The sequence below is a fragment of the Lissotriton vulgaris genome, chromosome 11 (assembly GCF_964263255.1).
Source record: "Lissotriton vulgaris chromosome 11, aLisVul1.2, whole genome shotgun sequence".
Taxonomy (NCBI): Eukaryota; Metazoa; Chordata; class Amphibia; order Caudata; family Salamandridae; genus Lissotriton; species Lissotriton vulgaris.
In genome coordinates this window covers 84,688,711-84,706,292 of record NC_141699.1, presented here as the reverse complement: position 1 = coordinate 84,706,292, position 17,582 = coordinate 84,688,711, and the positions used below count along the sequence as shown (strand labels likewise).

At 44.1% G+C, this 17,582-nt stretch overlaps 1 protein-coding gene across 4 annotated transcripts in view; it reads left to right on the top strand.

The window, feature by feature from the left end:
* The window catches only part of CHFR (checkpoint with forkhead and ring finger domains), a 208,099-nt gene that overhangs the window by 98,019 nt on the left and 92,498 nt on the right, over nt 1–17,582 (top strand). For all 4 annotated transcript variants that reach the window (XR_015300868.1, XR_015300869.1, XM_086942736.1 and 1 more), the window contains exons 5-7: nt 1,412–1,471; nt 11,589–11,801; nt 15,192–15,371. Coding sequence is in view for 2 of the 4 variants with exons in the window: in XM_086942736.1 (XP_086798862.1) it covers nt 1,412–1,471; nt 11,589–11,801; nt 15,192–15,371 (453 nt within the window). In the remaining 2 variants the exon portion in view is untranslated. The remainder of the gene's footprint in view (nt 1–1,411; nt 1,472–11,588; nt 11,802–15,191; nt 15,372–17,582) is intronic.

Here is a 17,582-nt window from a genome sequence, read left to right as displayed (position 1 = left end):
GCACGTAAAGGCTCTCACTAAGCAAGATGGCGCCAGCAATTTTCATATCTGTCGTTTTATTTTCTACTATATTACATCAATTTACGTCAAAATCATTCAAGGTTTTAGAAATGTACAGCACATTATACAGAACATTTTCTTTCAATCCCTGTATGTCCTGACCTCCAATCACCTGCTTTTCTCTTCTCAAATACGTGAATTTCTCCACTCATTTAAAAGCCCCTTTGCTCCCCCCCTGGGGGGATAAACTTTTTATCAAACAATTGTGACAGTATAGTAAGGCACGTAGTAAAGCCTTATTGCATTTAAAATCTACATTTTTAATAGTGAAAGGGATTCTATTACAACAAACAGCAAAAATGTGATATGTGCTGCTTCTGCCAAAGTCCAGAATAGTTCTAGAAGTCAGTCAGGACTTTGATCGGTTTTCCCATTTGACTAATTTTTGCACTGACAATGCTGACAGTACTGTGTGGAGTTCTTAACAGCAAATCCCTCACTGTGGGTCTCTGGATTGGTGGTAGCGAAAGCTTTAAGTTTGGGGGCTTAGGAGAATTATCACTAGGTGACATTTAAAAAATATATATATTTTATTTTATGAAAGGCTGATTCTCTTCTAAGCATTATACGTAATGATGCACACTTCACAAAGTACTATAGAGTGCATGCTGCATTCATATAAAAATACATGTCACCCACACTCATGACATAACTTTGCGCACACACTGCACAGTAAATTCTATAGACCCCATCAAACAGTATCCCAGTTGTGCCCCTCACAAAGAACAAATTGCAAACAGTATTCTACATAGGATATTCCACACAAAGCATTCCCATCAACACACAAAAGACTCCACTACATACCTAATTTATCACTTGCGACAAAAGCACGCTACAGTACTACACGAAGAAGCTTTTCCAAGTCCAACCACTGCTTGGTGTAGAGAGGTAGTGAAAGTTAATATGCAAGAGCCTCAAGTCCCCAAACTATTGTTACAGGTCAGTAACTTTTTTCTCTTGTTTTCCTCTTTCCTTATATACATGTTAAAAAGCTGACACTTTGTGACTAGCATTTTGCTAACTTCTGGTCTCCTCAATGCTGTACTTTTGGGACAATATTTTCCTGTTTAGAATCTGGGTAGTCGAGAACATAAGTAGGTCTAACAGGTGGTCCTGAGAACATTGTCCTTCTTCTGTAATCTCAAGAACTCTGCATTGTCTCTACTGTTCACTGAAAGTAGGACAGTGGAAACAGCAGCAGTGTGAGCTATATTTTACCTGCAAGGAAAACCCTGCTCTGTCCCTTTGCCTTGCACCAAAACACTTTACAGAGAAGAAAAATGTGTACTTGTAACTTAGTATTTTTTAAGGTAATCCTGTATTGACTAAAGTACTTTCTCTCCTCTTACAGATGTGGCTTACATCTATAAATCTTTGAATGCAACACCAGAGATTGTACAGGAACAACTGGGTAAGCTAGATACTTATTTTAAACTGCACTTGCAGTACTGTTTGAGAGTGCAGGCTGTGGTTTTTGTGGGTTTTATGAGTCACGTACTGTGCTAATCTGTTCCAGGCACTAAATGTGAAACACTTATTATCCTTTTGGCCAGAGCATTTCTACTCACCTTAGTGCCTCCTGCTTAAGAGTACATGCCACTAAAGGCTATGCGGGTAGCACTTGCTTTCTACCCCTCACCGCCCGACCCCACTGAGGCATATGTTTAATCATTAATTTATTGTCTGAAAATGTATTTGTTTTTAGAATAGGTAGGTCTTTTGCATCCAGGTTATGTGTCTACCCTTTCTTCATTTATGAATTTAAATGTTTTGTGTATTTGCGCAGGGGGCTTTAGGCCTTTGAGTGAGCGTATTTTTTTTTTTTGTGGTGATCAAGGTATTTGATGGTAATTATACACTATTAAAGCATTGTGTGTGGATATTAGATTCTGCTGGTAATAATCCATAATTCTTGCTCTACCTTCTTCTGACTTATCAAAACATAGAGGGGAGGTTCCTCTTACCCCAGCCCTTTTCAATCTGAGGGTATGCCCAAGTTCATCAGCGGCATCTGGCGAAGTACTATGTTACCCTACAAGAGGGCTCTTCGCTTGGCCACCCTCTCCGCCATCCTATAAATTATCCAACGTAGTATTGTTTATAGACTTAAAACTGATAGATTGGTTGGCGATGTTTACCTGTATTGTGCTTTTTGGGCACCACAATACAAGTTATCCCTTTTGAACATCTGCGGTTCTCATAATTTGCCATTTTTCCAGTCTATCTTTTTTAAGCAAGTTCCATTCCTCCATTTGTTACCAACACTGCTTCTTTTTTGTCCACTGGCTTAGAGGAAATGATATATAGAGTATATCCGGTCAATGCTTAATTTGTAAATGCATGAGTGTCTGTGACCAGAACTCTGCTAAGAAGCCCGCAGCTGGTGCAATTAAATGTTGATTTTCGAATACCAAGACTGTGCAGTCTTAAATTATCCTCATGCCTCTTTACTTCACCGCAAGACATTACCTGCCCCTTTATCTCATTCTTGCTGGTACCTGCTTTCTCCCTTTGTGACTTTTTCCCATCTTTCACTTCCTCCTTCTTTCTGTTTTGTGTGTTTTTTCCCTCTCTTGCGAAACGTCTGATGTGGAAAATAAGTGCTGGTCTCCAATCACTGGCTCAAATTAAGCATGGTGTCCAGCCCATCCTGGGAGATTGTATTGTATGTTTTTCAGTCTGGCAGTAGAGTAGAAATGGGAATAGTAATCACTCTACTGACCCCACATCTGCTTAAACAAAAGATGATTCCAGTCTGTGAGTTGGAACCACTTGGAAAAGTCAACCGTTGATGTTAGAAAAGAGCTGTAGTGTCATACTGTTGACTTGGTAAATTTTGTTCTGTACATATGCTGGATAGCCATAACAACCTCTTGCTTGTTCTTTCTCGCTGTCAGTTTGAGCTTGACTTCATGCATTTCTTTTTTACATAAGGTTCCATTATGATGTGGTTTTATTTTGAGTCATCTGTCTCCTTTCCATAGAGCTAATTTATTGTGCTCAGTCTCTCACCGGTCAGGTGAGTTTCAGTTTCAAGCTAACAAGCTGATCGGATAATCTCACCTTTCAAAGCCTGGAACCGTGTCCTGAAGTTAACAGATGCTTGTACTAAAAGTCCTTGAAACAATGCACTAGCTCGTCCTATGTGAGGGTGGCAGGACCTGGCTTTTTAATCACAATTGTGTCCTGCAAATGATGATAGGGGACAGTGGTCCGCTTCTGTGACTTTGTCAACTAATGTTTCCAGATCATTGTGTGTCACTCCTCTTGCTAATTTCTTCATAAAGTATCTGACATTTTGCCTTTTCATTCTGTGTGCCTAGCAGGGGTCTTCGGTAAGGATCTCTCTGTATTCAAATGTCGCACTCGGTTCCAACAAACTGCAGATGTCTTTAGCTATCATGCATTCCGTAAAGCATTAATTTAGATTGTAAAGCAAATAAGGAAATACCTAGGAGTAACGCCAAAAATTCAGAGAAACCTGAGCTTGTCACGAAGCAATGAAGAATTGTGCCAGACCTCTGTGTTCATAGACCAGAAAGAAATGCAGTTTTTCTACATTCTCCATGTTCTTGTGGTCTCCTAGCAGCTCTGTCTTATCTTCTGTGCAAGCTCATGAACAAGCCTTACAAATTTTGCCCCGTTTCATCACAGAATTGAGGCTCTTCGGTTCATACCTGTTAGTACTCTCTCTGCCTTGCAGTGTGTTTGATATTTTGGGTTTTATGAACAGCTTTGCTCCACCATGTGTCCCCGCTCCAGCTTGTGGCACCTCAGTGGCCCTCCCAGAGGTTCATCACTGCTGAAGTTTGTGTCTAACCTGAGGGATCTCAGTTACTCCTGCTCCTTCCATTATAACAATCCAAAGGTCACAAATATTTCTCACCTTATATGTCAAATCACTTTCTTTACATGGATGCTCAGTGTTCGCAACCCAAAAGTGCTTAACAAACTTTATTCAGGGTGGGAGCAGGGTTCAGGCTGGATCTAATCTTGAAGAGCTTCTTGTTACTCCAGTGCCAGAAATAAATGTGAATTATATAGAGGGCACTCCTAATGAGACCCCATGCCTTTTAGGAGGTGTGAAGACCCCTCACAGTATTCTAAAGAAAGAGACTGTTATGCCTTCTTGGCTTTCACATGTAGCAGGCCTCAACAGCAGCAAGCCAGTCAGATCTCCAGAAATGCACTGTCCGTTTCTGAAGTTCCTGCTGTAATTGCAACACCGTAAAAAGGTACAATGTATTTATGTTGCCAGCCATGGAGTGCGATGATGGTCTATTTTCTAATGGCTGTGCTCTTCTCCTGTTGTTTAGGTCTCACCTCAAGCAGCGTATGTGCTGGCTGTTACAAGATATTTTGTTACTTTACAGTGGGCTTAGAGCCCGCCAATTACTTACTATTGCTTGGCCTTGTTGTCAATCTCATTTGTATGCTTCTACTTTGTCCGCTTCTGTAGGCCTTCCTTACTCTTGTGGTGTTTGTCCCTACCCTGAAGCATGGGTGCATTACTGTGTCCTTCCGCTGCTCACTTTTATCTGTGCTACTTTATTTTTCTTTAAGCACTGTATGAGAGTGTGCGTAATTTTCAGATTCTCTCCTTTGTACCCACTTCGAGTTCCGCCCCAAGGAACAGAGGCCTGACGCTTCTTTGGAGGATTGTCAAAGATTCCAGGATTTTTTCATTAGTAAAATTGAAGATCTCCTGTTAGAGATCTCTCACACCCCTGTCTTAAATTGTTCACTACAAGTTACTCCACGTCTTCCAAAAGTTGATAATCCCTTAGAAACTTTTCTCTTGATTACAAAGGAGATGCTAGCTAGTCTGGTAGGGAGGGTAAAATCTGGCTCTCAGGTGGATCCCTGCCCCCGGAGGATTTTTAAGTTAGCTATGCCAGGGTTAGAAGAAGATGTTCTCTACCTTTTAAACAAATCTTTGGAAACTGGACAAGTACCGGTTATGCTTAAGGAAGCCCGGCTGATCCCGCTGCTCAAGAAGCCAGGGGCGGACCCAAAGGTCTTAACGAATTTTAGGCCAATTTCCCAACTACCTTTTTAGCAAAGGTTTTGGAACAGCATGTGCTGACATACCTTTCAAGACACCTGGAGGCCAATGATTTGCTAGAGCATAATCAGGCAGGCTTCAGGGCATACCATAGTACGGAGCTGGTGATGGTATCCATTCTGGACGAACTGAGGTGTAGAGCTGATAAGAAGATCCCGGGGGCCCTGGTGCTACTTGATCTCTCCGCGGGATTTGACACGGTGTGTCATAGTCAATTGCTGTCGCGTGTGAGAGACTTGGGCATCGGGGGGCCAGTACTAGGTTGGCTTACCTCCTTTCTGCAAGATAGATCGCAGAAGGTGCAGCTGTCCGACCTAGTATCTACATCAGCGGCTATCAAATGTGGTGTACCACAAGGTTCGGCTCTCTCACCGCTCCTCTTCAATATCTACCTGCAGCCACTGATTTCAGCTCTCAATCAGATGGAGTGTCAAATTTTTAATTATGCTGATGACACACAGATTGTTATTCAAATAGAGGATTCTCCAGGTGCACAAGCTAGGCTGCAGAACATTCTAAGGTACACAGTAAACTGGATGTCTGCAAACTCCCTAAAGATTAACCCGGCCAAAACAGAGGTGCTGCCAATAGCCATCTCTGGCAGCCCCTGGAATGACAGGTTTTGGCCTACGGAGTTGGGCAGGACGCCGGAGCCAGCAACCGTGGTGAAAAGCCTGGGTATCCACATTTATGGCACTCTGTCCATGAAAAAACAGGTGTCGGGTGTGGTAGGCACGTGTGTTGGCCTATTGAAACCGCTCCGCAAGATCGCCCAACTATTGTCGTTCTCCACTCTAAGAACTGCGGTGTCAGCCATAATTCTGGGAAGACTGGACTACGGCAATGCGCTGTACATAGGGCTGCCCAAGCAACAACTTAAGAGGCTTCAGACAGTCATGAACGATGCAGCGAGACTGGTCTTTAAGAAGCCTAGGAAAACTCATGCTTCACCTCTCTTGCGTCAGTTGCATTGGCTTCCCGTTAGACAGAGGGCACTGTTTAAGGGACTGCGTATTACACATAAGGCACTCTACGGGAATGCGCCCAGTTACATCAAAACTAGATTATCTAGTTATGTCCCGGGTAGGGCGCTGCGGTCCTCTGATGCCACTCTCCTGAATAATCCACGCTTTCGCCTATCCACCGTGGGAGGGCGTGCTTTTTCCACTTTACTTCCTGTAGCGTGGAATAAATATACCAACGATTCTGCGCAAGGAGCCCAACTTATTGTCTTTCCGTTGAATGTTAAAAACCATTCTTTTCCGGGAAGCATGGGGAGGGCTGTAAAGTCATCAGCTGTTTTCTGTAGAGGCGGTTTCTCTTTCTCCTGTACAAGCGCTTAGAGACCTTGGGGTGATAACGCGCTATATAAGTTGAAATAGAAAATAGAAAATAGAAATCTCTTCCAACCTACCTTACGTTGTTTATGTGCTTCTCCCAGGCTCTCCCTCCCAGCCTCCATTATCCGTGTTCTTCCCCTAGCCCCTCCTGTCAACCCTCCATTATCCATGTGCTTTTCTGTATGCTTCTCCCAGGCCTTTCTGCTTACCCTCTGTAGTCTGTGTGCCTGCCCCTGCCTCCCACCCGACCTCTGTATTCCTTGTGCTTGCCGTAAACTCTCCCTCCTACACTCTGTGTTCCCCCAGCCCCTCCTACCTACCCTCCATTGTCTGTGTGCTCCCCCGCTCCTCCCGCCCACCCTCTATTGTCCCTGCGCTCCCCCAGCCCCTCACTCCACTTCCCGATAAGTCCCCCACCCCCTCCTCCTCATCCTCTGCTGTCCATTTGCTCCCCAACCCCCTCCCATTCATCCTCCACTGTCGGTTTACTCCCCCACTCCCCCAGCCTCTCTTGCCCCTCTTGCCCATCCTTTGCTGCCCGTTTGCGACCCCAACCCCTCCCTTACCCTCTGCTGTCTGTTTGCTCCCTCTGCAAGATGTTTGTATGCTGCTCCATCCCCTCCTGCCCAACCTCAATTGGGCAGGAGGGGATGGAGCTCTCTTGGTATGCTCTCTCAGCCTCTCCACCCACCTTCTATTGTTCGTGTGCTCCCCCTAACTCCTCCCAATCAGCCTGTGTTGTCTGTGTGCTCCTGCTAGCCTCTACCGCCCACCCTCCATTGCCTGTGTGCACTTCCTAGCCACTCTCGCCTGTCCTCTCTCCCCATCCGCATCATTCTTGTATGCCTTCCCCTCTGTGTTCCCTTGTCCCCCAGACCACTCTCCCGTTTGGTTGGGAGGTGGTTTGGAAGACATGGCGTGCATTTTAGTTTTTTGATCACCCACTTTAAATATAACATGGCAGTCGTAGCACATAATTAAAAGGCCTTCAATCATTGCGATTCTTCACTGCGGGTATGGACTACCACTTCAAATACTCCCACGTTCTTCTTGAGTCCTTGATACCGTCTTTCAGTCTCCATAGTTTCTTGGGCTGGTCTTCAAGTAGCTTTTCCTTGCGAACAATCTCTTATCTCTGCTGCTCATTTTGACTGTGGCCTTTCATTATATCAATTTAAAGGACCTCCCTTGCATTAAGTGGGTTATACTTGGGGACCCCTCATTTTTGAGTACTACAGAAATACATCATGTCTCAGTCAGAAACATCTCTTGTATGTCCTATAGCTCATTGCCTTTGTGCTCCTTTTTCTGCTTCTTTGTGATGAAGTCTTCACTTTCCTGCAGGTTTTGTTTGTGAAAAATTATGCTTATCACAGATTAGTTACCAATGGAATTGACTCCAGTCTAGAGCCTCTGATCCTTGACCTCGATCGGAAGAAATGGGGGACCATTTATTCTGATCGAGGTCAAGGAGTGGAGGCTCTAGACTAGCTTGTACCTCCATGTTCTGGTTACAAGTAGTTAGTGCCTCGCACTGCCACACTGGGTAGGTGCCACCGAAGCTTCTAGTGCCATCTTTGAAATGTGCCAGGATGACCAGGCCTTCGAATCGCATGGTTTTGAGGCCCTGGTGGTGGTGGGAATCCGCCAGATGGCAAAGGTTCAGTTGGTAACCCACAGTCTCTGATGATTATATCTGCTTCAGCCCTAAGATGAACACTTTTAATTAAATCCTTTTTATTTTTCAAGTCCTGTAGCGTCGCTTTAGCAAATCTAAAAAGGCCCGATTACAATAGGTTCATATTGGTCTGGTAAGCTTTGTTTCTAAAACAGAAAGGAGGTTCTGCGCCCCACAAATTCAGGATATTGGGCCATGACGCTAGAGACAAATGTGAAAGTGGAGCGAAATGATCTCGTCACTGGTAGTGCTTTACTGATAATGCCAGAATTTTATTTCTGTATTTTTTGCAAATATTTTTATAAAGGAAGAAAAATTAATTAAAAAGGCCCGATTACAATAGGTTCATATTGGTCTGGTAAGCTTTGTTTCTAAAACAGAAAGGAGGTTCTGCGCCCCAAAAATTCAGGATATTGGGCCATGACGCTAGAGACAAATGTGAAAGTGGAGAGAAATGATCTCGTCACTGGTAGTGCTTTACTGATAATGCCAGAATTTTATTTCTGTATTTTTTGCAAATAATTTTATAAAGGAAGAAAAATTAATTAAGATCACTAATCAACAGCAAACATTTTCACAGTGTGTAAAAATATTGAAGTAGAGAAACCTTATATTAAGATCATCACCAAACAAGGAAACTTCTAAGTCATTTTCAGTGTTTTTAGAACTGAAAAAGCAGTTAAGACAATTGTGGAACCAGGGCAAAAGACGGAAAGGTAGCATGTCACCATCTTCCAATAACCGTTTATATGAAGACTTTTTCTACAATGATGATGGAAAAGGGGAGTGGATGGATGATGACACTGCTGGATTTCATGGTTCACATTATTTCCACCTTACGGAGTAACAGAGAAGGTAATACCATGGGCTCATTTTTTTTTTCCCAGTGAACAACCACATTGACCTGTTATTACACTAGATGGGAAATGGAGGGGAACGTTTGAGGTATTAGGGAAGTGCTTTCCTTTATCAGTAGTAGGTTACAAGTCAGAACACTTCATGGTAGGAGCCATAGCTCCCTCTAAATATTATTTTACGTGTGTTGTGCATCCAGTCGTAGAGGTCTCGCTACTGGGTGAGACATCAATCTAGTGATCTATCTAATGGCTAAAACATAATAGGAGAGCTATCGACTTGCGCAGCAGTATTGAGTATCCTCTTAAGACTTGAGGGGGATTGATGAACTCAGGAGCAAGTCTATCAGGTTTTGCACACATGATCAATATGAATGCCGCGGACTGGACAAAGTCTCTTTCCTCAAGCAATGTATCATTCCAGGCGAACTGAGCTGTAAAATACTATTTAGCAAGGAACGTAACAGAGTTTTAAAGGAACAGAGTCCTTTAATAACCATTACAATGTCTTACTCCATGTATGTAGCTGTACAGTCTAGATTTCGTTTAAGTGCCCCCCGATCGTAGCAATCATTCACGTGAGGCTTTCAGCGTCATGTCTTTTAACCAGTCTTCCTCGCGGGAACATATATAGGCTTCAACGCTCTTAAGATATTGAGTTTGTCATAGCTGAATTTGTAGCGAAACATCTGCTCATGTGCAAGCTTGTTCCTAGGATTTTCAGTGCCACGAAGCTGTACCAGTTGTGTCTAGATATAAACTACATATCATTGGAGTTTTTTCAAGTAGGCTGTAACTAGGTCCGACTATCCCAGCAAGGCTGTACGTGACTATAAGAATTGCACAATGCCACTCCATGGTGAGTGATCTCTCTAATACAAAGACCCAGAGCTGACATTGTTTCCAAATTCTGGCAAAGGACTATCCTTGTATAACCCTGACATGACTACATTTCAGTCTCACTTCTCTAAGGCTAATGTCATGCTATAGCAGAATTTGAATCCATTCTTCTTCAGTGTATTCCGCTTCTAGGCGCTCCTGCTTTGTTTCTCGCAGCTCTTTCATTTGGCTTGTTGAACAGTTCATGTAGAGCACAACTACACAGGCCTCAAACTTCCCCTTTGTATAGAGCCCAAGTTTTGCGCAATACACAAATGCCCAGCATCCTTTTCACGCAGTAAGACAGGTGCACACTGTAATAACTCAAATGCTTTCCATTTGCCGTTCATTATCAGATCCTGCAAAGTTGTAATCCATGATCTTCTTACACTTTCCAATCGAATCTGCTCCCTCTAGTACGAAGGCCCATGTTGTGCAGGAGGGGATCATTTGAGTGAATTATTTGATGTTTACAGAGGCTTTTGTTCAGTGAACAATGCATGCAGCATCAGAGTCTTGTAAAATATTACTGATTTGGAAATCCATAAGCATTTGGGATGTTCCTTGCTCCTCGCATTCATCTATTCTTCTGATTTGAGCCAGATCGGTTTGTAGGACTCCTGTACAAAGAGGAATAATAGGATTGGCAATTGTTGTGCCTTGTAGTAAAGATCCAAGTTAGGAAGTTGAAGCCCACCTCAAGTGGTGGCTCCTTGGAGTTTGGTTAGTTTTCAGGCCGAGACCCAAGGTATGTCAGACAAACGATTCTATTTTTTTCTGGTGGGGTGATGCAACTCTCAGAAATTGCATCTCGAAGACTATTAATCATGGTGGTCATGACCATTTTAACTATCTTTGCAACAACAAACGGTTCAATTTGGACCAGTGAGTAAAGTATGCTATCATCCTGCATAGCAGTGACAGGGTTGTGATTATCCATGTTCTGAAGGCCAATATTAAGCAGGATATCCAGGTATTTGGTCTTTTAGGGCATCCTGATGAACAGTAACAATAAACCCCCAGGGCTGCTGGTGTAACTCCAATGAACATGGAGAGAACCCCACACCTATCCCAGTTAATTTATTATCTAACGAAGAGTGAGAAACGGGAGCTCTTCAAAGGATCAGGTATCGAGTGATCAGGGTTAAATAAAGATAGCAGGATGTGAACCTCATTTAGCATAAACATTTGATGCCCAGCTATGGTGTCAATGCCCCTAATATTTTGATATTGTTGCATAGCATCCTGTAATGATTTTAACACCAAGATGAAAAGGAAAAAAGATAGTGAAGAACAATGCCTACTTACTTCCCTTTTCAACTCTGAATGCTTCTGATAGTTGCCTTGGACTAGTGGGGAATCATACAGTCACCTGATCTTGAAGTAATTTGGCCTTATGCCGGTCCTTTCTAGTCTCCTGAGAAATATTCTCATTCTACCTGGTAAAAGTGCCTTCTGCATGTCTAGGGAAAGCATTGATTGTTAGTTGTCATCTTTGCACATTTGTAAATGTAGTGTTTTAATAGGGTGGTCATGCTGCAGATCTTATGCGGTACCCGTTGCACAATGTAATTTCTACATTTTCCATCCCCACAAGCTCAGCTCATCTACACCTATCTACGTGCGACTGAGAGTATTTCAAATACAATAGTTCTAAAGTAAAGTGTCCGTACAGCATAAATTATGTCTGCAATGACGGTTTTGTTTTGTAGATGACACAGAAGAAAGCATAACTCTTTTGAACAAAGATACCTCAACTCAAGATGCAGTCAGTGACGAGAGCCAAGCTCTACCTTCTGTGCCCCTCCCTCAGCTTTCATTTGAGGAGCCACAGCCCTCAACCTCTACATCTAACCTCTTTGGCCCTGCTCATGCATCAGTAGGCAAACTAATATCTGCTGGGCAGCCCTTCTCTGCAGCACCAGGTAATTGTTTTGGTCATGATTTTGAACTGCAAACACCTTTATTAATAATCATTTGTGTTTTGTATAGCACTTCATATAGCACTACTATATTTTTCTTTGTATTGTATTTAGATGTTACTAATGCTCAAATACTTGGTTTTCAGTTTATCAACATCAAAAAAATGAAATATAGAGCCAGTCTTGCCGGAATTTAGGTTCATGACTTGCAGATCACCACAGATATCTTTGGCAATTGTTTAATACGGTTAGCCGTGAAATGGGCACCTTTCAAGTGAAGGATGTCTGATTTAAACTCAAACATTGAGTAGAAATGCATGCTGACAATGAGACAATGGAGGTCTGAGTGAACATTTTAAACTGGCATGGGCTGTGTGCATTCTGTATATTTTGTAGTGCATTTAGGAAATAAGTGAGAATTTCACAAAAAGGAAACAGATAAGAAAACCATGAATGGACTTAGTACATAATCCCTTAAATACATTGAAGATGTTTCTGTTTCTGTCTAAGCTTCATTGGCATACCTTTGTAGTATGCACACTATTATAGGTTTTTAATTTAAAACTTTTTATTGAGTTATTAAGAAAGATTAGCAATAATATGTAAAAAAAAAACGTAAGGGCAGTACAGTACAATACACTATCTCACAATCAAGGCAAAGATGATTGTGTTAATATTGGTTATGTTGTTATGTTTTCCGGGTTTGAATGAAGGTAGGAATACAGCAGATACTTACAACTGCAAAATGTCATTACAAATTGTTTCTAGAAGCTTAGATTAAGGAAACCTTAGTTACAGTATGGATGGGATATATAGCTTTCCTACAAATTATATAGGTTTGTGGTGTGGTCATGAGTGTTAGTACCCCGCCTATGACCCTCTGTAGGAAAGAACAGACAAGTGAAATACTTTCCTGGGAGAGCTAGGTGATAGCAGTGGGAAAGAATAATAGATTGCAAAGTCGAATTAGGGCACCGTGTGAGTACTAGATTGGGCATTGTGCTTATGTAATTTGTCTAGATGTGAACAAGGAGTAAATTACAGCTTTAAATTAATAGATAAAGTTAATAGTGGATTATGGGGTATCAGGCACGTGTAAATGCTTATTGAGGGTGTTCCATATGTAATATGAGTCTAAATGTAAATTAAATGTAAATTGATACTTGTATAGCGCACTATTCACCCGCAAGGGTCTCAAGGTGCTTGAACGAATACCGCTGTGGAACCCATCCTGGCTTTCCCTGTGAGGCGTCCACTCCTGGGCACCCCCAAGGTGGAGGCCAGGCATCCTTAGCGTTGTGGGGGCCGTTGTGGAGATTAAGCAAGCTATTGCCCAGAGTTGCAGAGTGGGACTCCATGATTGGAATAGGCACCGAGGCGAGAATTATCAGGTCCGTGGAATTTTGAGCCCAAGACCCGCCGAGGCGGGGAATTGAACCCTGGTCCTGGGCTAGTCCTCTGCATCAGGGTCTGCCGCTCTAATCATTGAGCCACACTTCTCCACTGTCTATTGTCTTATCTGGTACTTATGAAAGTAAGTTATGGGCTGCCCGAATGTAAGTAACCCATGCGACAAAGTATGGATAGACATGTTATAAGAGGATATCTGACAAAATGAGTTTCTTGACAATCGTTAATAATTGGTCAATGAGTCTCACATCTGGAGTGTAGAGTAGTGATGATTCCCACAGCACTTGTCAGAACTTCCAAGCTTGATATGTTATTTTTTTTTAATGTACATCACAATAGTTTCCTACTTTGGTTTCATTAGTGTACAACTAAAGAACATGTGTTTACAATTGCCTAATGCCTCTTTGCACTTCCAACATTTTCCAGACTCTGTAAAAGTCCAGTGTAGCGATTTTGGCTGAGGTCCAAAAGGCCTGATGTAAAGAAAAGAGCTTATATTGACTTAAAGATGCAATGGCTTTATCTTTGGTCTGTATTTTTGCAAACAGCAGAGTAGGTATTTTCTGGGAGGGGGTTTCTGTTTATATTTTGTAGTTCAGATTCTTACTTCAGCTGGACTGGTGTGAGGGTTTTCATGATGTGTGAATACTCAGTTTTAGTAAAATTAGCCTCCTAACTTTGATTTTTGGCTTTGAGATTTAAAAAAGTAAAGTCAATGTTTTGGAAAGTGTATAACTTGCAGCTCCGCAAATGAGAGCAGTCTGTTGTCTACCATTAGGTTGTTTATTAGCCATGTCCCTTGGTTGACCATGTTGACTAAAGGCTAGGGATGTTGCAATTTTTATTTTTTTATAATGACAAAGGGACATTAAGTTTGATTTACGTATTTTATTTGGGAGTTCTTTATCCAGTAGGAGAAGAAACTTGGCTGTATTGAGTATAACATGTTTAGGAACTAAAAATGGGGAAAAGTAGTATTTTTCACTATTGTCTATATGTAGCTAAGCGTAAATTGTAGCTACTTCTGATTCTAGTTTGTACTCCCAGTGATCACCAGCTTTAGCTTGTGGCAGACATAAGCATACATCGACCTGAACTATCATGCGTAAAACATACTCTAATTCAGTGTAGATGGTTTATTATTTCATCCTGCAACTTGTGCATAGGTATGCAGGAAGATTGCAGACGTGATTTATACTGAAGTGTATATTATGCCCAGTTTTACACAATGGTCTACATTTCCAAATCGCTGCTACTTCATAGAGCATACAAAGTGTTTGCAAAAAAGATAGAAAGCACTTTAATACATTTGAATTAAAATACAGGAAGATATACAAAAACCTTTTTAAGCAAAGGTAAGGCAGAATAATGAAGTTCTTTATGTATTCAAAAAAAGTGTAAGCAGCTTAAGTCATCTTGTTAAATGAATTGCAGAATTTTTGTTGAAATCATTCCAAGTTTCTGTCAGCTCCCAGCATGGTTTGTTTGGGTGATATTTCCATTGATCTTTCTTGAGATAGCTGAAGATTGCTGGCCAACCTTCCGTGAGCTAATCTAGCATTTATGAACTGATGTATTTTCTAATTGAAGTGCATCCTGCTGTTTTTGTTCTGGTGAAAGGGGGGGGTGGGGGTCTCATTTAACTGCTATTCGAGATATGTAATGTGAAATAGCTCCTTCTAATGGGTTGTCAGTTTGAGAAGGATGGCGATAAGAACTATGCTTAAGAAAAGATGTGCTTTCCAATGGAGTCCTTGGCCATAACCCCATGCTGCACACCTCACAGCTTTGCAGAGCAATCAGTAATGTGCCAGAGGGAGGAGGACAAGGTTCATGGTTTAAAATGTACCTGTGACTTGTCTTTCCTGCAGGATGCTGCTGTCTCTGCTCTGAATTATAATATGATCAGAGGTGGAAACGGTCGGTCATCATGTGCTCTCCGTGTTGCATGCAGCTTTACTGACACCTGTCTTTTATCCCCAGGACCAAAATGCCCAGCAGATCTTTCACTACTTGGCAAATCTGGCCAATTACATGCCGATACGGCCACCTATGGCATTACTGAGGGTAGACGTGAGCAGGATGGAGCGAAACTCGGTCCTTCAGTTGCCTCAGAGGTGGATGAAGAGGGCCTGGAGCCTGCAAGAAAGAAGATAAGAGGAGGTTTGGCAAAACAGAGGGTGTTGTCTTTCAGTTTGCAGTTTGTGCTCTTTAGCCCGCTGGACTTTAGTGTGCTCCTACTGCTCCCTGGAGTCGTGTGGTCTTGCAACTCAACTGGGTGGCTAAACCTTTTTAAATCAAGAAGTAGTTTCTCATCTTTCCATTAATTGTCATTTAAACCCTGTACCACATTTATAGTCCAATGTTAATAGATTGGTCACTATGCAGAGAGATGTAGAGACTAGATGGGTAGCTTATAACAAATTAGTAAAGACTTCTTTTCTTGTGAACATGGACAGTTTGGAGAGGTGTCAGTTTACAGAGAAACATGTGGTAGGTGGGCTTTCGATACAATTTGTAGCAGCAAGGAAATTGCTCAGAGGCTTGTTGTATAAAAAGTGTGCCAGCCCACAGGATTGATGATGGGGGTGTGCAAAATTATAATTAAGGTGTGTGAAATTATACCTGTGAGGCATTTACCACGCCCATTTTAGTGGTTCAAAACGTGCCATGCCAACATCACTTGTGATGTTTGTACTTGAAATAAATAAATAAAACATGTTACTTCCAGGTATTACCCATTTTTCAGGAATACGACTGGCTCTGGAAGTCCTAATGAGGATTTATGTGAAACTTCAAGCCTAGTCAGGGCTCCAGGAGGTCGATGCATTCTCTCAGATGCCTCCCTCTGTGACTTGTTGCGCACAGATTAAAAGAATAGATAGTGATCTTCCCCTCTATTATTAGGGCAAGGGTGTGGGTTACCTGCTGTCCATCTCAGTGATCTCTCCAGATGGTGCAAGCGTTCTGGCAGTCCCATATGTGCTCTGGTGGTTCTTGTCTGGGGTCCGTGTGCTGTACCACTTTGTCACCGATAGCCGAGGGAGAGCTCCCCTGCTTCTTCGGGGTAAGACTCTATGGAGGCACTGTGGTCAGGGCCTCTGAGTCTAAACGTGTACAGGACGAGGCTCAAAAGGGTTATCAATCCAGCAGCCCCGGGTTACCCCGGGGTTCCCCTTGCTAGCCCGGCATGGTCTCCCCTGCTTTGTCAGGTTAAGAAGCACTGACTAAGCCCTGGCTCAGAGCTCCAGCTGGATGCTCCTGGCCCTGGACTGCATTTTCAGGTGGACCTCTGTCCCTCCGGGCAGGTCACCCCCCGAACACACTCCCCGTGAGTGAGCCCGTCCTCTGGTGCCGCCTCTGCCCTGAGCTGTGCCCTCTGCCAGATCCGCTTTCCATGGATCTCCTGTGCCCCCTGCCACCTGCTTGCTTCGCCACCGTTGTGTTTTTCTTTCCCCGCCGTTTTTTTCCCTAGCCCCCAGTGCTCCCCCCTCCTCGCCCAGCCTCGGCCGCGTTTCCCGCCACCTCCTCGCCGCTGCCCCCCTGCGGCCCCGCCCCCTTCCCTCGCTCGCCATCCCCATTCGCCACCCCTCTCCCCCTCCTAGCGGCCCCTCCCTCGCACAAGACTACTTATAGCCCTCTGGGGCCAGTGAGGTGCAGTGACCTCTGTCCCTCCGGGCAGGTCACCCCCCGAGCACACTCCCCGTGAGTGAGCCCGTCCTCTGGTGCCGCCTCTGCCCTGAGCTGTGCCCTCTGCCAGATCCGCTTTCCACGGATCTCCTGTGCCCCCTGCCACCTGCTTGCTTCGTCGCCGTTGTGTTTTTCTTTCCCCGCCGTTTTTTTCCCTAGCCCCCAGTGCTCCCCCCTCCTCGCCCAGCCCCGGCCGCGTTTCCCGCCACCTCCTCGCCGCTGCCCCTCGGCGGCCCCGCCCCCTTCCCTCGCTCGCCATCCCCATTCGCCACCCCGCTCCCCCTCCCAGCGGCCCCTCCCTCGCTCCGCCCCCCCCCCCACTCTCCTCATATGGCTGAGTGGCCAAGGCGCAGCGTGCACGCGCAGCGGGCGCGCCCTAAGCGCGCCTGGACCGCGCCCAGCGCTCGAACCCCTGGCCCCCGAGGACCCCAGCCCACCCGCCGGACGTACACCACCGCCACCCTCAACGCGCTCAACACCGGCCGAGTCCCGGGATGCTACCGAGCCACCCCGAGACGCACCCACGGACCCTTCAGCTGCCACGCCTGCAAGTTCACCTGCATGCGGACCTGCCCCGCACCAGCACCCGCCAAGCCGAACACCAGCAGCAACCACCTCAAGTGCATCCTGCTTAACACCCGCTCCGTCCACAGACACGCCATCGAACTCTGGAACCTCCTCGAC